Source organism: Talaromyces proteolyticus (assembly GCF_021365285.1).
Source record: "Talaromyces proteolyticus strain PMI_201 chromosome Unknown BGW36scaffold_2, whole genome shotgun sequence".
NCBI classification, from domain to species: Eukaryota; Fungi; Ascomycota; class Eurotiomycetes; order Eurotiales; family Trichocomaceae; genus Talaromyces; species Talaromyces proteolyticus.
This window is the reverse complement of record NW_025764278.1, coordinates 1,628,567-1,649,257: the sequence shown is the minus strand read 5'-3', so window position 1 is coordinate 1,649,257 and position 20,691 is coordinate 1,628,567. Positions and strand designations below refer to the sequence as shown.

The 20,691-nt window shown below is 43.4% G+C and overlaps 8 protein-coding genes across 8 annotated transcripts; 3 read left to right on the top strand and 5 right to left on the bottom strand.

The window, feature by feature from the left end:
- The first annotated feature begins 326 nt into the window (after positions 1–326).
- BGW36DRAFT_89486 (uncharacterized protein) lies at positions 327–1,522 on the top strand. The gene is made up of 2 exons (XM_046222682.1): positions 327–1,182; positions 1,255–1,522. The coding sequence occupies exon 1, from the start codon at positions 391–393 to the stop codon at positions 1,162–1,164; it is 774 nt and encodes a 257-aa protein (XP_046076666.1). The 5' UTR covers positions 327–390; the 3' UTR covers positions 1,165–1,182; positions 1,255–1,522.
- A 731-nt stretch (positions 1,523–2,253) lies between these two features.
- On the bottom strand, positions 2,254–5,769 carry BGW36DRAFT_423200 (uncharacterized protein; the record flags this gene model as incomplete). The annotated part of the gene is made up of 6 exons (XM_046219801.1): positions 2,254–3,086; positions 3,156–3,330; positions 3,382–4,571; positions 4,628–4,984; positions 5,034–5,554; positions 5,606–5,769. The coding sequence occupies 6 exons, from the start codon at positions 5,767–5,769 to the stop codon at positions 2,254–2,256; spliced, it is 3,240 nt and encodes a 1,079-aa protein (XP_046076665.1).
- A 937-nt stretch (positions 5,770–6,706) lies between these two features.
- On the bottom strand, positions 6,707–8,782 carry BGW36DRAFT_312866 (general substrate transporter). The gene is made up of 5 exons (XM_046212513.1): positions 8,596–8,782; positions 8,459–8,535; positions 8,173–8,397; positions 7,076–8,059; positions 6,707–6,993 (listed from the first exon to the last, which is right to left on the bottom strand). Exons 1-5 carry the CDS (start codon positions 8,689–8,691, stop codon positions 6,762–6,764), a joined length of 1,614 nt encoding a protein of 537 aa, XP_046076664.1. The 5' UTR covers positions 8,692–8,782; the 3' UTR covers positions 6,707–6,761.
- A 429-nt stretch (positions 8,783–9,211) lies between these two features.
- Positions 9,212–10,520, bottom strand: BGW36DRAFT_334516 (uncharacterized protein). The gene is made up of 2 exons (XM_046212912.1): positions 9,964–10,520; positions 9,212–9,885 (listed from the first exon to the last, which is right to left on the bottom strand). Exons 1-2 carry the CDS (start codon positions 10,119–10,121, stop codon positions 9,519–9,521), a joined length of 525 nt encoding a protein of 174 aa, XP_046076663.1. The 5' UTR covers positions 10,122–10,520; the 3' UTR covers positions 9,212–9,518.
- Positions 10,521–11,206: 686 nt separating this feature from the next.
- Positions 11,207–11,752, top strand: BGW36DRAFT_286756 (uncharacterized protein; the record flags this gene model as incomplete). Its single annotated transcript, XM_046210445.1, has 2 exons — positions 11,207–11,428; positions 11,477–11,752. Coding segments are annotated over 2 exons (498 nt in total), but the record flags the coding sequence as incomplete, so codon positions are not given.
- Positions 11,753–12,438: 686 nt separating this feature from the next.
- Positions 12,439–14,468, top strand: BGW36DRAFT_288499 (uncharacterized protein; the record flags this gene model as incomplete). Its single annotated transcript, XM_046210578.1, has 3 exons — positions 12,439–12,554; positions 12,629–12,664; positions 12,731–14,468. 3 exons carry the CDS (start codon positions 12,439–12,441, stop codon positions 14,466–14,468), a joined length of 1,890 nt encoding a protein of 629 aa, XP_046076661.1.
- Positions 14,469–14,603: 135 nt separating this feature from the next.
- Positions 14,604–16,503, bottom strand: BGW36DRAFT_393917 (putative amino acid permease; the record flags this gene model as incomplete). Its single annotated transcript, XM_046217860.1, has 5 exons — positions 14,604–14,778; positions 14,839–14,950; positions 15,008–16,019; positions 16,078–16,242; positions 16,318–16,503. The coding sequence occupies 5 exons, from the start codon at positions 16,501–16,503 to the stop codon at positions 14,604–14,606; spliced, it is 1,650 nt and encodes a 549-aa protein (XP_046076660.1).
- A 1,273-nt stretch (positions 16,504–17,776) lies between these two features.
- Positions 17,777–18,960, bottom strand: BGW36DRAFT_393916 (putative alcohol dehydrogenase; the record flags this gene model as incomplete). Its single annotated transcript, XM_046217859.1, has 5 exons — positions 17,777–17,843; positions 17,882–18,064; positions 18,202–18,482; positions 18,513–18,586; positions 18,726–18,960. 5 exons carry the CDS (start codon positions 18,958–18,960, stop codon positions 17,777–17,779), a joined length of 840 nt encoding a protein of 279 aa, XP_046076659.1.
- Between the last annotated feature and the right edge of the window lie 1,731 nt (positions 18,961–20,691).

Sequence of the window (20,691 nt, the reverse complement as noted above, 5' to 3'; positions counted from 1 at the left end):
TCCAGAATGCAGCAAATACCCCTATAAGTCACGCAATTGAGGTTTGGACAACATTTGAACAGTGAACATATCTGTTGGCTTTGGTATTGCATTGAATCGAACTGTCGATACAGACTGTCCGAAACACCATATCGACTTGAAATGTTCGATGTTGGTGTAGAATAAATGGCATCCGTCACCATCCGATGTGAAGTCTAATATGTCTTCCAGGATCACACTTGAATCATCAATTACAAATTGTTATGAAATAATGAGATGAGAACAGAACCTAAAATATGTGGGAGTATAAGAAACTCCTCATTATCCCTTCCCATCTCTTCACTTTCATGATTCCGTTCCTACTATCAAGTCTGAAAGATAATCTGCTCGAGTCTAGTTTTCCTGCTCATCATGCGTTCAACTATCATCTTGTCTCTCCTCTATGTGGCAGGGCTTGGCGTAGCCATTCCTGCTCCACAGATATTCAACCCTAGATGCATAGAGGAAGGCGACCCCTGTGGCGTCGACAATCAACGCTGTTGCGATCATCTTTTCTGCGATTTGCGAGACGGGCGGAACGGCATATGCCGGGACCGTGACCGTGACCATGATCGAGACCACGACCACGACCATGAGGACCATGACCGTGACCGTGACCATGACCGTGACCATGAGGACCATGACCATGAGGACCATGACCACGAGGACCATGACCATGATAAGGACCGGGACCATGACCACGACCACGACCACGACAAGGACCCGGATCATGACCACGACCATGATCACGACCATGATCACGACCACGACCATGACCGGGACCGGGACCGGGACCATGAGGACCACGACCATGAGGGCCACGACCATGATAAGGGCCGGGATCATGACCACGACCATGACCACGACCGTGACCATGAGGACCACGACCATGACCGTGACCATGAGGACCATGAGGACCATGACCACGACCACGACCGTGACCATGATCATGACCGGGATCATGACCGGGATCATGACCGGGATCATGACCGGGATCATGAGGACCATGACCACGACCATGATCGAGACCATGAGAAAGACCATGACAAGGACCATGACAAGGACCATGACAAGGACCATGACAAGGACCATGACAAGGACCATGACAAGGACCATGACAAGGACCGTGGTAAGGACCATAAGTAAAACCAGAAAAGCTCTCTTGTATGTCTACACCTTATATATCGTACCTGAATTCCTAGTTTTGTATTGTCAGACTGACTCGTGGAGTTGCAGGGAGCTTCCGGGCTATGTGGTCTCTCGGACAGAAAACGTTGGCGTGGGAAGGAATACTGCAATTCAAGCATTTTTCAATATCAAGATCACGCCGGTATCGACAACTTTTCTTTAGGCAGCGTCTTTGAATTATCAACATAAAGCTTAGAGGAGCTTGGTCACTTCTATCTTCTGTTTCGCGGTCATGTATCAATATTAACTACTTTCTCTCGCCAATTGTTTTTGCCTTTGGACAATTAATAATACTTTATCATCTTAATGGATAGAAGTAATAAATCAAATCACTGATTGAGCTAGCAGTAGAGTAAATGCAAGGCACCATTATAGTAAGTGCATTTTAACTGACGAGTATACTTGAGAAATGAGCATGTAGCCAACTTTAACTAGGCCTGGAGGAAGGAAAATATGAACCAATTGACAGTATTGCACAAATAGACTCAACCGTAAATAGACATCACTACTATTTGGCCTCTAGGGAATTTGGAATATTCATTTGGATAATCTAAAGCAGTCGTGGTCTGTGGGAAGAAGACAATGATTTTGTTAGCATTATAGATTGCAGCGTGTCTTTGGGTTGATACTTCAAGGTACCTGTTAGATTGGCGGTTGTGATGATTGTGCCCGGTGGTTGAATGATTACATCAGAATTATGTGGGATATATTGCATGAATTACGATTCCTGCTTAATTGTCTATCATGGTGCTACCTAGGGGGATTTTTTTATAGATTATTACTACGTATGCCTTGTGGATGCCTCATATGATTGATCGACGAGGTGTCGAGATGTCCGGAGTATTCATTTCCTAGAGTTAATATTGCTGAGGCCTTCTCTGCACTTATCCAACAGTAGCTTTATGTGATTCTATAACATACATATCATGGTTCTGATTGCTTCTACAGTATTCAACAAATCCAGTAGGCGAAATGGCGTCCTTAGCACCAGGATATTGGCAGGTAATCAAAAGACGATCGAAACTGCTCGAAACTACGAAGTATGGCCTACATGTGTTGGAGAGTGGCAACGTAATTCTGTCTTGGAGTAAGGATGTACTCCAAATGCTCCTTACTCAGCGTCGTCTTCTCTTGCTCAGAGAGCCTCTTCGCAGCCATGAAGGAATTCTGTATATCTCTCCCAGTACGTGTCGCCATTTTGAAATTATTATCCCCAGCAAACTTGACAAGCTCGGGAATATCTAGGTCAGGCTGCTCGGCCTTGAGTCCCTGAAAAAGCCGACCCCATAGTTGCTCTTTGAACTCGTCTGTCATCGCATAGAAGTGAAAATGCTGAGTGAGGCGCGACTGAACAGCGCTGTCGAACTCGCTTAATCGTGCATGTGTAGTCAGTATTAAGGCACCCGAGAAGCGGTCCATTATGCGTAGAGTCACGAAAGTGTTTTCGGGATTTTTCTTGCCAAGAAATTGTTCGGCATGCTCAAGAACAACGATTGCGCCCCATCGCTGGGCGAAATGGAACTGGCGGGAGAGGAATTGCTCCAAATCTTCTGGTTTTGAGGATGCGGTGAGGACAGAGGATGTATCTCTTGTGGATGCAATGGTAAGAATGGGACATTGGATAGTTTCTGCGACCGAGGTTGCCGTGAACGTCTTGCCGGTGCCAGGGTCTCCATGAATTAACAATACAACTCCGTTACCATCGTGTCCAGTGACATTGTAGTCTCGTTCGAGAAGAAGTGAACGTTGCATCTTGTTTGTTGTACATGATTTTACTAGGTCGAGTATTCTAGTCTTGTTGGATTCGTTGTTGATATAGAGCTGGTCGAGGATATCATGCTGGAATAGAATATTGCTTATATCATCGACAAAAACTTTGTCTAGTGGTATTTCGCTTATCAGCATGCGTCAACGAGGATAGATAGAAAATGAAGGAAAGGGATACATACCCCATGTACGGTCTCGAAGATTATAAACGGATATTTTCGGTGGACAGACAAGCAGAACACATGCTTTGAGGGCATGGCTGTCTAACAACCGAGGAAACTCATCCTCAACTTCCTGGAAAGGGATTTCTTCGAAGGCGGCTGAAGATTGGAGATCCACAATGATTCGAATAGGGTCCTGGCATCATTTAGTCATCAGTTAAAGATTAACTTCGATATCGTTGCTTACGCCATTCTTTATAAACTGTTTGTAATGGATCCCATTTCCCAAGTTCCAGTACTTTCTGCCACGAAAGATAAGTTCCTTTCGAAGCTCGGCTTCTTCTGGAACGTATCCGGCTGGAACTAATTGAAGACTGGCAATTGGCTTCTCACCTGGAAACTGAGAGACCGGGAAGGTAGTATATCTCTTCGTAAAATAGGTACCATTGTGCTCGACACTCCATACTCGGATAAGAAGAGGACTATACATATTCAGGCTTCGGTGTTCCATGCCACTAAGCTCAGAAACAATATATGCTCTAAGTTGATTGTCGCCAGATGCTTTGTGGTATATCAAAGACTTCAAAGGATATAGCATAGGCAAACTAGAAAAGCTGACTGTACGCTCTGTACGCTCTTGAATATCAATCATCTTTTGTGGAAGGGACATATCATTCTGCATTATGGACAGAGAGGGTTGGCGCTGTGATGTAGATCTCGAATTGAACGGGAGCGCCAAAGTAGATTGCTCTGGGCTTGAAGCATCAAACTTGCCTTGTGCAATGCTAGCCGTAAGTAGAATCTTGACTATATTACCATTTCTGTTATTTACGAGGTCCTCAAGTTGTCGCAGCACAATTTGTCGTTCGCTTACTCCGTTTCGAACCTCTCCATGGTGTAGGTAGTCAATACTATTGATGATAATGAATGTGCAGTCTGCATTGACTTCAGCTAGGCATTCAAGAAAGAAATTCCACAATTGCATCAGATTGCTAGTTTGCTCTTTGCCAAGATTTGCAAATTTTGGCTGTAGAAGACGAGGTCGTTGTTTCCACATTTGGAATATTAGTGATTGAACGAGTGTACGGTAGTTATTTGTTTTCACAGTAAGGCCGTCGCCGCAGAAATGTCTGAGAACGAGAACTGATTCAAAAGAGTTCTCGCCGAGGATGAGCAGAGGTGCAGCGAATAAAGAGTTGAAATCCCCTCGATTGAGAATTTCATTACCGTCAATCCAGAGCAGTTGAGATTTCTTGGATTCAATCCATTGCATGATATTTTCAGCTTTGAGCAAGTTTCGTTTCATTGCACGATGGCTATGCATCTCAGGGAGCTCTTCCATGGCGTCTCGACGCTGTTTGTTTGTTGCCTCAAAGTCCCGTAGTTCGGTGAATACGTCTTGAAGAAACCGTTCATAGTCAGGCTCATCTGAGGTTCCTATATCGAGAAACGATATTAATGAAATTCGGAGTCACTCTAGTAAACATACGCACCTTCAGAACCTACGACGGTGTCTTGAAAGTCATCCAAACGAGGGTCGTCCAGTTTTTCTTCTACCTTTTGTTGCAACAAGGATGCAACCTCATGAATATCAGTCTCCTTTGATATTTTGACTGAAAGCGCCTCAACTTGCTCACTGAGCTGCTTTATTACTGCCAATGTACCTTCTCCGAGAGCAAGAAGAGATCTGCTGGTAGCAAGATTTTGCCGATTGATCGACAGGTTTGCTGAAGTATTTATCGCAGTATGGAACTGCGTAATGTCTTTTATCTTTGAATACGTGAATTCAATTGAGGTTACGATACCTTCCAGCTTGCGCCATGGTTTTGCGAACGCAGCAATGTACAGCTCTATTTAATTAGCGAAAGAAAAAAAGGGAATATTTATGGAAACACTCACTTAGTCTGTTCCTTGTATACAGCTTTATCGCTTTTGCCAAAAAGCGATTGAACAGCCCGTACATTTGTGCCACAGCGTTAACTAGATTGGCCGTTGGCATGTAAACCGTCAAATGATCAACCATGTCAAAAGTGACTTTGATCCTTTTCATATACTTATGCACATTGGATTTGAGCTCCTGTGAATTTATTTCTGCATAGAGTAAGATTTTTATCGCCCCATATGCTACCGAAACAAACGTAGGCGCTTGCTGGACTATAGTGTCGAGAATCTTCGAAAACTCAAAGGCTATCTCGGCAGCTTCACGGCATTGGGCCTTGAACATCTCAATAAACTTCTTTGCTACTGTTGGATTCTGAGAATTCGGATAGCGTTTTTCGTATGCGTCCTGCGCAGTTTTGACAATAGAGAGCAAGTTTTTGCGACTTTTCTCGTAGGCTTCTACTTCCGATGGAGAGGCTTGGAGTAAGAACTCATCAAGGCGACTTTGGAGCTTGTTTTCAGAAATTTGAATAGTGTCACTTTTCACACGGTTAGATAATACGATTTAGTTATAATAAGGAGCCATTTACCGCTCGAGAATGGCATTAGTCCATTGCTTTGATGTCCATTGTTTGGTATTGTCGCCTTTTGAACTCTCGACAGGCTCATAACCTGGCGGCGAAACATCGTCATCAGAATTATCATCTGAGTCTCTTACAGACGATATACTGGACTTCGAAGTAGCCTCGTGCATTGGTGTATATATCCTAAAGCGAATATATACAGTAAAATTTAAAAATCGATGTGATTGTATAAAACGAAGAATAGATAGAAACAAAGCGACAAATTAGCGATTAAAGGTGGTCAGCCTTTAGCGCCGTGTCTTTCTTCCAATCATGCCCTGCGACACCTCGTATTTTAGTGCAATCCACATACCATTTGTCTACATTTTTATTCAATGTGATTAAAAATATTGTTTGGTTGTAGTTTTGTGGTGTCATGAATTTTAATATTCTGGACTTATTTTCAAAATGGTCGTGGTTTATATTATTTAAATTAATGATATATAATCTCGAATCATTGATGATCAACACTTCAAATCATTGTTCAATTGACGACTGATATATCAATATGTAAAGTAATAAACAAATCACACAGGATAAAATTACTCACAACCAAATAGAAAAAGTATATACAGTATAAACCTTCCTGAAATGAAAATTAAACATTAAAATTGACAGTCCGACAATAACCAATGATTTCACAGCGAACACAGTTGAGGGGTTCTTCCGTGGAGCTAGATCCCCCTCATTTTGTATGCGCCGTTCATCCCATACAGTATACCCCTAGCGCCAGCGACCCTCGAAGTAAATTTGGTTCGTAGTCGATTCAGGTAATGCATTAAGTGGTTGGCCCGGCCCCAGGCAATCTAAGGACCTTTGTCTGAGATAAGAGGACATTTCTAGTATGATTTTAGGGGGCAGATTTTCGAGAGAGCGAACCATTTCGACGATAGGATATTGGATATAGGGCATTCGATATAAGATATCAGAGGGTGGGTTGTAGAATGAATGATCTCGAGAATATAGCTAGTAGAGGGTGTAGGATTGAGAAAATTGTAGATGGCAGCTGCTCGAGTGGTGACTTAAATGCTGCAAAAACGAATCGTGAATCATACTAAAAGAAAGGCTGGCCATTTTTGAATACATGTTGCCTGAAGAATGATCGTAATTCAATAACACAAAACTAAGCATTCTCTATTCGAGATTCGCTTGGTGTATCTTTCTTCCCAGTATCTCCAGCTTGCATTGATCCCCGTTCAAGATCTGTTGCAGGGGCGACAGCCTTTAAATCTGTGACTTGTACAACACCAAACAGCTCATCCATTTTCTCAAGAGAAATACCCTTGGTCTCGGGTATGAAAAACCACACGAAAATTCCCATGGCAAAGCAGAAACAGGCAAAGAAGATGTAAGTTCTGCAGGTATTTGTGAGTCGATATCATGAAATCATCTATCATTTAGGGCATGTGAAGATGTATGGGGAGATAGCAGACTTACCCATAACCATTAGAGCCCATTGTAACAAGCATGGATGGAACAGCTCTCGCCACTACAAAGTTGAACAGCCATTGTGTTGCAGCGCCAAATGCAACGTTTAATGAACGTAGTCTCGCAGTTGGAATTTCTGATACATATATCCAACACACTGGACCCCATCCAAATTGGAAGAATGCTGCAAAGAGGAAAATGCAAACCAATGCAACATATCCTGCTGGAGGGACAGTTTCTCCCGATTTGGGTGGGGATATCCGGATATAGAGTCCAATATACAACATAGCGAGAGCCTGGCCAACGGAAGTCCATAAAAGCGAACGACGTCTGCCCAGGGAGTCGGCAACAAAAATAAGAAAAACGGCGCAGGCTGCTGTCTTTACAATTCCATAAACACCGGTAGCAAAAAGATTGGTGGCATTTCCGACAACTCCAAGGTTTTTAAAAATTTGTGGTGCATAGTAGTTGATGGCATTCGTTCCCGTCATTTGCTGGCAAATCATCAAGATAATCGTGTATACGGCGCGCTTACGATTACCAGCAATGAACCACATCTCCCGCATCAAGTCCCAGAATCCAGACCCACCAATGAGCTGGCGTTCATTCTCAAGCTGCATGATAATTTCGTTGAATTCATTCACAACGTATGGGTGAGATTCTGGAAGGGCGCGGACTTTGGACAGGGTCATTTTGGCCCGTTCCCACCTATCCTGCCTTGCTAGCCAGCGTGGTGATTCATTACAAAGACTCATGCCGACAAAGAGGAGGACTGCTGGTATTGCCTGTGTAGATAGGGGTATGGCATACATGGCATTACCGTGAATGTGCAGCAAACATCCGTAATTTATCCAGAATGCGAGCATAATACCGAAGACGATGAAAAGCTGATATAAGCCCGTGAGGCCACCTCGAATAGCGCGAGGAGCGTTTTCCGAGACATAAAGAGGATTGACCATTGACGCTCCCCCGACCCCCAACCCCGTAATGAACCTAGAGAAAATTATGATATTAGCCCCCAAATGTTTAAGCTACTCCACAATGGTGAGGTAGTGTCATAACAGCTGCGAACAAAGGGCATCCATCCCAAGAAAGGTTTTGCGTACCTTCCAACATACATAGCCGCTAGCTGGCCTGATGCAGCGGCTTGCATGATGGTTCCAACAATGGAAAATATGGCAGAAATGAGAAGGGCTGGTTTTCTTCCCATCCTATCTGCTAAAGGAGATGCAAGAAGAGCCCCAGCAAAACAGCCCGCCTGCAACGTGGACACAATATTGGCAGAAAGATTTGCAGTGACAGTGTCAGGTTTGTTCGCCAGACCATATTTCCTATGGTAGACTTATTAGAAGACCATATTGAGTTTCTAATCTATGATTCAGTGATATCTACTCTTTAAACGGGTCCATGGTTAGAACACCCCCAATAATGCCGCTATCCATACCGAAAAGCATACCACCACAGCAAGCCTATTTAAAGAATATCAGTTCACCAAACCTTCCGAATCCATACGATTAAAAGGAACGTACTGAACAGGCCAAAAGATATACCCTCCATCCATAAATCTCCTTGGGATCGGATTTCATTGCCTCATTATGGACAATTTTGCGTAGTAGGAACGACATAGTTTCTGCTAGAACTGCATGAATCGAGGGCTGGTGAGTAAAACCCGTCGAAATTTTAGGTGTCTGGGTTTGACAATCACATTATAACGCGGGTCCCAGCATTAAATACGAGGATGTATCGCGTGAAATCTCACTACCGAAGCATACTCAAAGCCAAGACGGTCAGATTATTCCACGAATCTCATGCGTAACTAGGGGTTAACGGCCCAATGATTGCTCCATCGACTAGATAAGCTTGATTCGGTGGGGTGCCAAGTACGCGGGGTCTGGGGTGGTATGCGGGGGTTTTGATGACGATACGCTACTTTATTGGATTTATTTCCAGCCAATCAATTCGACGGTCTCACAGCACTTCAATCTGTAGATATTTAGACGAATATTGATGCTAGGCACTGAAGTCATTAAGGAAGTAACAAAGGAGGGCAAGTTATGACTGAGTAGCGGTCAATATTAACCGCTCCTGCCGCAGCAAACAAAGTCGTATGACTTATCTACTTGAAACCGACAAGTGTCGACGGATGCTCTCTTGAACTGCTTTCCAATGATACATCAATGATGTATTGATAAATTGATACACCTATGGTTGATGGAGAGAATGAGTATATTCTTTTCCCCACAGCAAAGTCCAGTACATATTGTCATTTTATGACATTGATAACGAGGCCGAACTCATACCGTTCTCAATTAAGTCTTTTTGATATATCATATTATGGTTACTCTACTTGACACTTGGATTATGACAAACCATGCCAACCCTCTGACTGCATCCATTCATTCGCATCAAAAGGTCTCGACACATGCGGATGAAGATCATCTGATTTCATAACTCAAACTTTGTGGAATACGTCCTTCAGATAATCAAATGCCCCTAAAGGAACGCCCAGGTGCCTCATAATACAATACGCCGACGTCAAGTGGAAGTGGAAGTTCGGAATCGCATAGTTCGACACATACTCCTGGCCAGTTGCAAAGCGGAAGTTGCCCATCTTGGTCTCCATAATCACCTCTTTGTCTCCAAACGCGTCTACCGCTTCGGGCTTGGCCGTCTCTAGGATCTCAATCGTCCGCTCGATTCGTGCTTGCAGCTCCTCAAAGGTGGTTTCGGTATCCTCTATTACAGGTACCTCGTGGTTGCCAAGGCGTTGGATGGTGGACTTGACTGTGTTGGAACAGCTCTGAACTTGGAAAGGAAGTCTGCCCGTAGGACATGCGGTCAGTGGACAAGGTTCCTGAATTTGAAGTATTAGGGTAAAGCGGGTTGCACTAGCTTACCCTCTCATGTCCTCAACCAGGCGGAATGACAGCATAGACGCAGCTGTCATACCTTCCTTCTCTTCACAAAATTGAGCACCCTTTTTAAGCAAATGTGACAGGTTCTTTAAATAGTGGATGAAGACGGGGACCGTCTGCTTGTAAAGGCTGGTGGTCATGGTGAAGACTTTACGAATGATCGCAAATTATGATATGAAATTGCAGCTGGTGGTAATATTTGCCCTTTCCACGAAATCTCAATTGTGAGAGGCGACAGGGCAAAGAAAATACGTGGCCCGTGGCGGGGTTGGTTTTGCATCTACCCGGGACCGCTTACCAACATCCAACAGAGTTCCTAGGTACCTTATTCGCTTATATTCTGCTCTGCTTTCCTGGACGATTTGTCAGACATAGTACATAGTAGAGGACATTTACATGTACAGGGATAATTTGTTTGAGCACTAAAAGTTCGAACACGCTAAAGATAAGGCTACACTAAAAGAAGAACGACGATATTTATTCCTTGCCGATAGCATCATTTATTATCCCCTTTTAGGAATAGCCTAACCCAGGAATTAGTAAAAATATGTGTATTTGTTTACGGTTAAGGTTACTCTGCGCCGCGTTCGCCTTTGTTTAGGCTTTGCTCTATCTTATATAGTAGCTTGCTGGGCTTTGTTTCAACATAACCATGCCATGTATAGAACATGACTAGGTATTGGGTACAACACGCGATATAGTTGGCCAGCATGTTTCCAACTATTGGTGTAACCCAACGTGGTCACCAACCGCAACGAGGTCCCTTAAGTTATCAATGAACCATCGCTCCTCTCCTCCATCGTCAATAACATCCACAAATAATGATACAGATCTCTTCGGATATCTCCTAGCGGAGACAACTTATTTCAGCTTCTCTCAGCACTCTTGCTTCCTTTCATCTGACAAATCCAATACTATCGATGTCTTCTCCAAAGCGCTGGGCATTGATCGCAGGTGTCTTAGAGGGTGGGATCGGAGATCGGAGATGCTCTCATAGTAGAATTTCCCTCTCGGTCTATGTGTTATCGCAACCTGCCTGGATATCAATTTCCTTGACTATCTCCTCAGCCAATAAGGACGACTCCAAACAGTGTAATTAAACGTAACCGATCCAGATTTATTGCCACTGCTGTTGCCCAAGTCATCTCGATTATGAATGGTAGACTATATTTCCTAATCAATAACGCCGGTTATGGCTTCATGATGCCACTCATCGAGGCCCCCATCTCGGAAAAACTACGACGTTAATGTGTTTGGTCTACTCGCTGTAACACAAACATTTCTCCCACTTCTAAGAGCTGCGCAAGGCATGGTGGTCAACCAGAGTAGCATTAGCGCCGTTGGAGCTAGAAATCAACCGTTCATTGGGATGTATAGCAGTTCAAAGGCTGCAGCTACGGCTATAAGTAATTCAATTAGAGTAGATTTCGAGCCGTTCAATGTCAAGGTAAGACAACGCATTTTAAGAGTCAATCGACGTTGATTGACAGGCCAGGTAATCACTCTCATGACAAGCGATGTTCAAATGAAGTTTTGGCAAAAAGCTTCAACAGCTTCAGTCGGATTACCACAATCATCACTATATGATCCTATCAGAGACAGCGTTGAAGCTATGATGCGGGGAGATTCAAACCCACCAGGTCAACATTCACATGAGAGATGGGCAAGGAAAGTGGCAGATGATTTATTGCGACGAAATCCTGCGCCTTACGTACGAGGCGGATATTTGGTGATGGCTTGTGAGTATATTCGTGCTCTGGTGGTTGCTTGATTCTTGCCATACCTGGCGCGCACAGTTAGATAGATTGAAGAAATTGGCAGCCAATGGACAGCCATAGTATTCCTCAATTTTCATTTATTTGTAATCCGTCTAGTCTAAACAGGTCTTAACAGGCCGCAGATTTATTGATATGATAAGTCTGCAGAGGCCATATTATCAATAAAGCGGAACTGTAGGAACTAAAGAGTTACTGTCAGTAATCCCCGCTCAAGACAATATCATCGCTTTCTTCACTAATGGCAAGATTCCCGTAAATTGCACAAGTATATATGTGGGCTATGAGAATCGGGAAACTGCCACCGTATACGAGCAAGCCAATTATAATGTGCGAGTGGAGACGCTTTCCCCTGTTCGGGCAGAACTTCGGCCTCAGGCATGAAGCTTCGTCATTGGCTGAGCTTCGACCAGCATCGACTTCGTCAGGTAAACACGCGGTTCAATTCATTGCCTGTTGCTGTGATTGCAGTATTGGGTATTCCGCTAACGCTTGGGGGTCTACTTAGGGAATCGGCTTACACAGGTTCGTTCTAGTTGGCTCAGTTACCACAAAGTGTTCTACGTTATTCCCCGCTTTAGCTGCCTGCTTGTCAAGTCGCGATTCGACAACGCGTGAACAGCTCCACCGAAAAAGCCTACTAGTTTAGTTTTATAAGAGACTCAATTCGTCTGAAATCAACATGGGCTCGTCAAAAGGCGGAACCACGGGCTTGAATAAGACTCCAAAGATCAGATCTGGAGCAGCCCGACGAAGACAATGGGCCCCAAAAGTACGCACCGGCTGCATGACCTGCAAGTAAGGATGCCTGCGATCCAATCAAATGTGATCGTGCTAAGCCTTGGGGTGATTACTGCTGATATGAGCTATAGAATACGCCGTGTCAAGTGCGATGAGACCAAGCCAGAGTAAGTCTAACCCCCCCTTGGTCTCATATCATATTCACCCCAGTTTAATGCCTTTATCCATACCAGCTGCCGAAGATGTCTGTCAACTGGTCGCAAATGCGATGGTTACGAAGACGCTGAACTTTCTCCTCCAAGTCATCGAGAGTCCGACATACCAGGCTCTCAGACCACTCAGTTGGTAGTTCCATATAGAGACTCGGCACATCATCTATTGTCGACACCGTCGACTCAGCATCTGCTTCCGGGCAATGAGACAGAGAATCAGTATTTCGACTTCTTTCGATTAGTCACTACATCTAATCTAGCCAATTCATTCGATTTTGGGTTTTGGTCCTATAATATTTTGCAGGCGTCGCATCAATACCCAGCTTTGTTCCACGCTACAACGGCTTTCGGTAGCATACATCGCGCTTTTTTAAGTGACACTACCCCAGCTACTGTCCCCCGCAAACACACTGAAAAGAATGTCGAGTTTGCTCTGAGACAGTTCAACAAATCCATCCGGTCTTTATCCAAATTATTGTCACAACGAACGTATACATTCTTGGATCAGCAGGTAGTTTTGACGACATGCATTTTATTCTCCTGTCTCTGTATTCTACAGGGTCGACAGTCACAGGCATTCATGCATGTAAACAACGGCCTCAAGATGCTCTATGAATGGAGACTAAATGATCGAAGTCTGCCTCGATCCGGGTCTAGGGGTGTCGTAATTGATATGCTGATGCTGGTGTTCACTCGTCTTGACACCCAGATCCGACCCTACCTAATTGGTCAGGAGGCTGTTCTTAAATGGACGGAGGCTCCAGTCATTCCACCACCAACAAACATTCCATTTCTTTCTCTTCTTGAAGCCTACGTTGATCTGGAAGTGATTTTTAACCACGCAATGCGACTGATAATGAATAAAGACTTCCACAAACCTATGCGACCTGCTTATATCGTGGATCAAAAGGAATTAATTTCTTGTCAATTATCAGACTGGGACACCCGACTTGCTGATTTTCTAAAGAATACCACACTTCATGAGAGAGAAATAGATCAGAACTCATTGGACCTAGTCCAACTTCGGCGTGGCTTTGCCACAGTTCTCCTCTATTCAGAGACGTTCCGCGGGCAACATATCCACGATAGCTTAAGTCCAATTTACGAAGAGCTACTTAGACTGTCAGCCAATGTTCTACGTCATACAGACTCTACAGAAAGTCCATCTCCTCTAACTTCCGTACTATTCGAGAAAAGACCGGAGCATCCAGCCTTCAATCTCGCTTCTGCAATCACCGAACCATTATTCTGGACAGGAATTCGCTGTCGCGAACCCATAATTCGCCGCAAAGCCTTACGGTTGCTACAGCTGTATCCCCGTCGCGAGGGAATTTGCGAGGGCATGCTCGCAGACAAGATCGTACGGACAGTTATTAGTATTGAGGAAAGTAACTGTCCTCGAAGCATAGAATATCGCCAATCAATATCCAATTCGTCATCATTATCATCTCAACCTTCCTCATCATCGCCATCCTCATCCGCCTCGTCACCTTCAACCAATGCAACATCTGAATATCTCACCCTAGACCACCTTTGTTCAATCCAAAACTTTGCCTCTCCAGCAATGTCTTTGGGTGGAGATAAAGCTGCGGATTTGAGCCCATGCTCCGAGGAAGGGCAATGGGTTTGCGAGAAACATCGAGTCGCCCATTTTCAATACATTCTCTTTACCGAACGTCAGCTGAAGGTTGTCATGTGGACGGTGGAGGATCTTCAGTTGGGAAGAGACGGGAGATCGCTTATTTCCTCATGGTGGTGATGGTATGCGCCTAACTCATTTGAAGAAAACTATTTCGGGTTGATGTACATTATACCTTCTCACTGCATTTCCAGCGTTTATCTGATGATCTATATATAATTGCTAATGTTAAACCGAGCAGGCAAAAGTGCGAATTTAACCCCACAAAATATTAAATCTCTCCCACCCAGTGACCTTGATAGGGACGTTGTCAGGATCATTTCGCGCTGCTTCGATCGCCTGTCGAATGGGGATTTCTTCTAGAGAAACAAAATTGGTGTTTCTGATGAGTTTGTACCCACCGTAGACAACAAGGACTAACGGAATATCCCTATACAAGTTCATATTAGCAGTTGTAGCAAATACACCAAGAACACGAAGGTGAACATACAGGTAACTGGAGACAAAACTAGATGGGTTCCAATTTCCTTCGGTAAATACGGTGAACCCGCCTGTTAAGAGAATGATGATGCAAGCTACCAGGGCAAACCACGATCCATATGCTATCACGCGTCAGTTTTTCGAGAGTCAAAATGAAAATGAGGATCCAGGGAACTTACGTGTCCAAAAATTATGCCAGGGCAATTCAGTAGGGGAAATGCCTTGCTTTTTTAAGGCTTTCATCAAACGAATATGGTTCAATGCAATAGTGATCCAGCTAATCAAAACGCCCGCGGCGGTCAAATCGACAAACCAATAGAAAACAGTGAGTGCTTCATTGGAAACACACATATACGAGAGAAACGAAAATGTGACCTGTAACGCAACGCACATGTATGGAATGCCGTATGGTGTAGTCCAGAGGAAGAATTTAGGAGCGTGGCCCTTGAGCGCAAGACCATACAAAGTCCGCGTACCAGCGAGAATCGACTGGTTGGATGCAGACCATGCCGATGTCAGGACAACCGCATTGACAATCGATGGAATCGCCTTGATGCCTGCATCGCTGGCAGCAATGACAAAAGGGCTCTGTGCTGCGGTGCCGGATTCATTGCTTAATCGATCATCATCGCTGGAAACAAGCATGCCCACAATCAAGATTGCGAGGACATAGAAAATTGTTAGTCTAGCGAAAACACGTTTACACGCTTTAGGGATGTTTTGTCGCGGATTTTTGGTCTCAGCAGCTGCCATGGCGAGTGACTCAACCCCGGCGAAGGAGTAGACGGCATTAGACATCACAGCCCAAAATCCCAGAAACCTGCCCCAGGAGCCAGTAGCAATGTACTCAACAAATGGGCCCGGGGTTTTCCAGTAATGGAAGCCGAGACGTGGTTGACCAGGGACGCCGCCCAGGTCGATAACAAGACCCATGATGATAATACCAATGACGAGCAAGATTTTGAGCAGGGCGAAGAAGAACTCAACTTCACCGTAGATACCGATAAAGATGACTGCCACAAGTACCGAGACTACAATCAGAACAGTTACCCATACGGCCGGATTGACGGTCTCGTTCCAGTACTGGATGAGCACCACGGCAGCCGAAATCTCGCTGGGGACCGATATGAATGCGCCATAAACAACGTTCCATCCAATAGCAAATGCTAGAGCCGGGTCAACGAATATCTCCTATTCAACGGTTAGAAATCTCAATAATTACTTTAGACGTACTGCTACTTTGACCTACTGCTTGGCGAACAAAGCTTCCAGTCACGGGGAACAGGGCGGTGACTTCGCCCAGGGAAAACTGAACCGCACACACAATGGAACCGACAAACAGATAACCCAGTAAGGAACCCAATGGACCAGCTGTGGCAATTGACGAACCAAGACCGAGGAATAGACCGGTTCCCTACAGCTGTTAGCAATTATTTCGTTCCCCTTTTGAACAGAAATTAATATTTAATTAATAAATGGAAAAACTTACGATAGCGCCGGCAATCGCAATCATCTGAATATGACGTTGTTTCAGGCCCCTTGCGAGATCTCTATTCTCCAGCTCGTGAACAATTTCCGCATCTTCATTGTTGTACCCGCGTTGCGGCGATACGGCCCTTGTGCTACCATAGTCGATGTTTTTCGCGGGGTTTAGCGATGTCTCCAATCCGGCCATGGCAACAGCACTCTGCCTTTAATTCAGACAGGGGCGATGACCACGTGGAAGAGAAGTATATCTGGACCTCAATCTGACCGCAGATATTTTAAGGAGACATAAATTAAAATTTTGCCATGAAGAAAAAGGTTACATCCGCTGTCACGACAAAACACAAATCACGCCATTTTGAGCCGTTATCATCGCCAATTTGTGGGCCAATCGGAATACGGCTTTGCCGATGCCTTCACTAGGGTTTGGTGAAGGTAGTGGAGTATATAATCTTCTCAATGGTATATAAAGTCGGACGAGACGTCTCTAAATATTGTACATATGGTTGTAATGGCGAATCGCCGGATCACCATTCTACTGGTGGTTTCTGGAGGACGTTCCTAATCGGGTGTGCGATATCATTTCTATTTTTCAGATTTAGTGATCCATTTTTTGATTAAGCGATTCTTCGATATATCGCATCTTAGTTATATCTTGAAAACCGCTAACTATATCCATCGTTATCGAACTTTATCGTGGTGTAGAAACATGCGCCTTATGTTGGTGGTATTTATTCGCTGCAAGATATCACCCGCATGCGGCCTTCGGGGTTGGTCTAGCAAGGTCGTGTCGATTGTCAAAAACTATACGAGACCATTTCCAGAGAATAGTAGAAATTACGGACGCGTTGTTGACCGAAGAAGAAATACTCAAGGTGTCGAAAAAGATAAGAGCTTGTGGAGAAATTCGCGGGGGGGCAGATTATCCACTCATGAGGAAGATGGTGGGTGATTATGTGCCTGCTACATTTACCCAAAAGATACGTTATACTGGTCAGATTAGTGCGGTAGTTTTATCTAGACATTATTGGTCGAAATTTATAAGAACAAGTTGAGTATATGTTGAGAGTATAACGGGAACTGGCCCACGACTCACGAGCACATAACTCTTATCATGTCTTAGGGTATAATGCTAGTATATGTACATGTTGAAATTACAATATAAATGTAGCTGTGAGTGTAAATATTTAACATATCAATCATAACTATAATCATAAAATACCATACCATAACATACCATAAGTTAATTTGGATATATGAAGACACTGACCTAGCAAACATCTATTGAATGTTTAGTGTATCATCAATGTTAGCGTTGGATCGAGACTGTAACATAAATATTATTACTTAATTCCCTTGCCAATCTCGGAAACTAGGTTATATTAACAAAAGACTTAAGCATTGAAGTCGAGATTAACGTTAATAGTAAACTGTTCTGTCAAAGCTTAAAAGACTCAAGCTATTCAAGAGTCCTTCGCAAGTAAAACACCACGATATCGCATTTTACCATTGCTTAGTACCTCGAATGCCCTTTCAATTCCGTCTTTGTTTAATGGAAAGGTCATCACAACGGGGCGTATATGTGTAGCACTACAAAATCCAACATTCTCTGAATCGATGGTCGACTGCCAACGGCCGAGCCTTGAATTCTAATACCATTGTTGATGAGCTGTTGAATTGGTACACTAGATGGTTGAAAGCTGACACTCAATGGATATATACTTCCAGTTGCTGCTGCAAGTGGGATCGGACTAGAAAATGAATGTCAGTCAAGATGTCACTTGTGCGAGTGGGTTGGGAAGACCTATGAATAACACATAAAAGGAAGCGCAATACGAACTTTTCAAAATTAGGATGTGAGCTACCAGTGCACAGAAGACGGTCCAACTTTTTAATGCTCGTTTTGAGAACGTCGTTATCATCGGTGACATGGAATTCCTTCGCTCCAAATTTCAGAGCCTCCTCTTTCTTGCTTTCACTATGGGATAGAACAACTACATTGCAGCCTAGCTTTGATGCAAATTCAATTGCCATATGGCCTAGCCCACCGATACCTAATACACCTACTCGGTCACCAGCCTTGAGCGGATAGGTGGTCAAGGTACTCCACACAGTAGCACCACCACACATCAGCGGTGCCGCAAATTCTGGTTCTAGCTGATTAGGAAGCTTTATAATCGTTTAATCGTGCCATATGACTTTATTGGCAAAAGTACCGACATCGGTGTCACCAAAGCCGTAACATGTTTGGTTGTCGCAGTAATTGTCATGTCCTATGTGAATATTAGTATGTTTCATCGAAAGCCGCTTCTTCTGGGGCTTGCATCACCGTGAGATCAAGAGCAGAATTTTTTTTAATACCATTCAAGCACGGACTGCAGATCCCACAGACCCTTTTTATATAGCCTTAACCCACTCTATCCCCAATTTCGACAATAGTAACTTCCTGGCCAATTTCCTCCACAACACCAGCACCCTCGTGGCCTAGAGCAATACCTTTATGTCGAAAATGTTGATCTGTCCCGCATAAACCTGCATGTGTGATTTTGACGAGGACGTCATGTGCATCAAGAAAAAGAGTTGTCTGGTCTGCTTTGATAGCAGTGGACTCGGTGTCGCGGAATACTGTGAATGTGCTTCCTGTCATTTTTGTTCTATAATCAGGGGGTTACACTTGGAGCTATTTGGGTTGTCTATTCCTGCTACTAAAAGCTAAGAGGTTTTGTGATTTACGAAAATGAGTTTAATAAGGTTGATATGTGCGTAAAGGTGAGATCATGAATGAATATTCACATTGAAAGAGGGATAGTACATTTGATGTCCTAAGTGGGGGGTCATGGATGGTAAGTAATTGTCTGGGGTGTAATGGAATAGGTTATTGGTGGAAATAGTCCAAGAAATGGAAGTGATAAATACAACGCTTTTAATTCGCTCCACTGATGCTTAATCATCATTGATTATCAAGTTAATTGATAAAGACAAATGTATGAACGTTATTGGACATACTGAAGTCCTTCTGAGACCTTCTACTGGCAATGGTTATCATTGAAATGAAGAATTTCACTATCTTTCACTGCACAAGGAAACTCGAATGGCTCGATCCAACAACAAATTGCCAAGAAAATTTCAAATTTACACACTGAACGAAGAATTGCATTTTAAGGTTGCTCGAACATCTTTATTTGTGGTTGAGAAAAGAAATCTTAGAAGCAGTTGGACCACGGATTCCATTGTTTCCTCTAAATTTAACGCGTCACAGAAACTCGATTAGGTATCAAACGCTAGGCTGCTCATGAAATTACCGAGTACCACTGACCGATTCTTAAGGAAAGTACTCGCGTGTATACTGCCAGCTAATTTTTGCTTCCTCCAACTGTCGTCGGCAGGATGGCGCGTCTTAGGCAGGCACTAAGTGATTCCTAAATGGGTTGATAATACAGAGTAATACTGTCTTTTTTATTACGATTAGATTATATAGGGCCTGTAGATTTGCATTCTGCAATTAGTTTAAAAATCTTGTTTGTTGGTATCTTATAAGGGTAATATTGATTAAAATCATTAATCTATATAGAGGCTCTCAGTTTATTAAAATTATACTCTAAATAGTTTCAGTAGACTCTGATTGGGTGATAAAATGTCGGCTTAGTAAGACTAAAAAGCGTCATAGACTCTTCCAAAAGAGACTGGTTTGTGCTTAATAATATGCGCACTAAAAGGTGATTGTAAGCCTTAATTGGCTTATTTTAAGGTAGTATTAATGATTAAGGAGTTCTGGCTTAATATTAATGGTATTAATTGATATTCATTTTAATAGGACTAGTTAAGAGATTTCTATTAATTAAGATAGGATGGATAAAATTAGCAGACTAGGGTTATGATGCTCTAAATCTAAAGATAGAAAATTGTTATTGGCCTGAGGCTGATAGAACTTAGAAACTAACAAGGTTCTTCATATAAGAAGTAGATAAAAAAGTAGAAACATGTATCTAAAAGAATCAAAGGAATTAAGCACTTAGTAGGATCCCTTACTTATCTATTGAACTCGCCGCCGGGAACCTGAGGCTTAGATGCGTGAATGAAGAATACTACTACTACTGCTACTACGACAAATGCCTGTAGGGGAGCAAAACATCTAGATGAGGCCGGCGGGCGGACTCGGAAACTTTTTTCTCGCATTTAATAATCAATTATTAATATTAAATTATCAATGGAGGACGACCGTTAAATTTCGTGCGGCGCTAACCCAGGAGTAACTCCTATTGGCTGAGGAGTTGTAGATACTAGGAGATGCTCCCATTGGATAGCGCACTGCCCCTTTCCTATTTGAGCCTTTAGAGTGTCCTAAGCATACCAAAATGCAAGGGTGTGGAACAACTAT

Bases quoted from the DNA above. Each gene is read 5' to 3' on its own strand.
- BGW36DRAFT_312866 (XM_046212513.1), bottom strand. From the start codon at position 8,691: ATGTCGTTCCTACTACGCAAAATTGTCCATAATGAGGCAATGAAATCC. The intron at 8,536-8,595 runs GTACGTTCCTTT...TTCTTTAAATAG, and splicing joins TATATCTTTTGGCCTGTTCA to GCTTGCTGTGGTGGTATGCT. The intron at 8,398-8,458 runs GTAGATATCACT...AGTCTACCATAG, and splicing joins ACCATGGACCCGTTTAAAGA to GAAATATGGTCTGGCGAACA.
- BGW36DRAFT_89486 (XM_046222682.1), top strand. From the start codon at position 391: ATGCGTTCAACTATCATCTTGTCTCTCCTCTATGTGGCAGGGCTTGGC.
- BGW36DRAFT_334516 (XM_046212912.1), bottom strand. From the start codon at position 10,121: ATGACCACCAGCCTTTACAAGCAGACGGTCCCCGTCTTCATCCACTAT. The intron at 9,886-9,963 runs GTAAGCTAGTGC...TCCTACGGGCAG, and splicing joins CTGGTTGAGGACATGAGAGG to ACTTCCTTTCCAAGTTCAGA.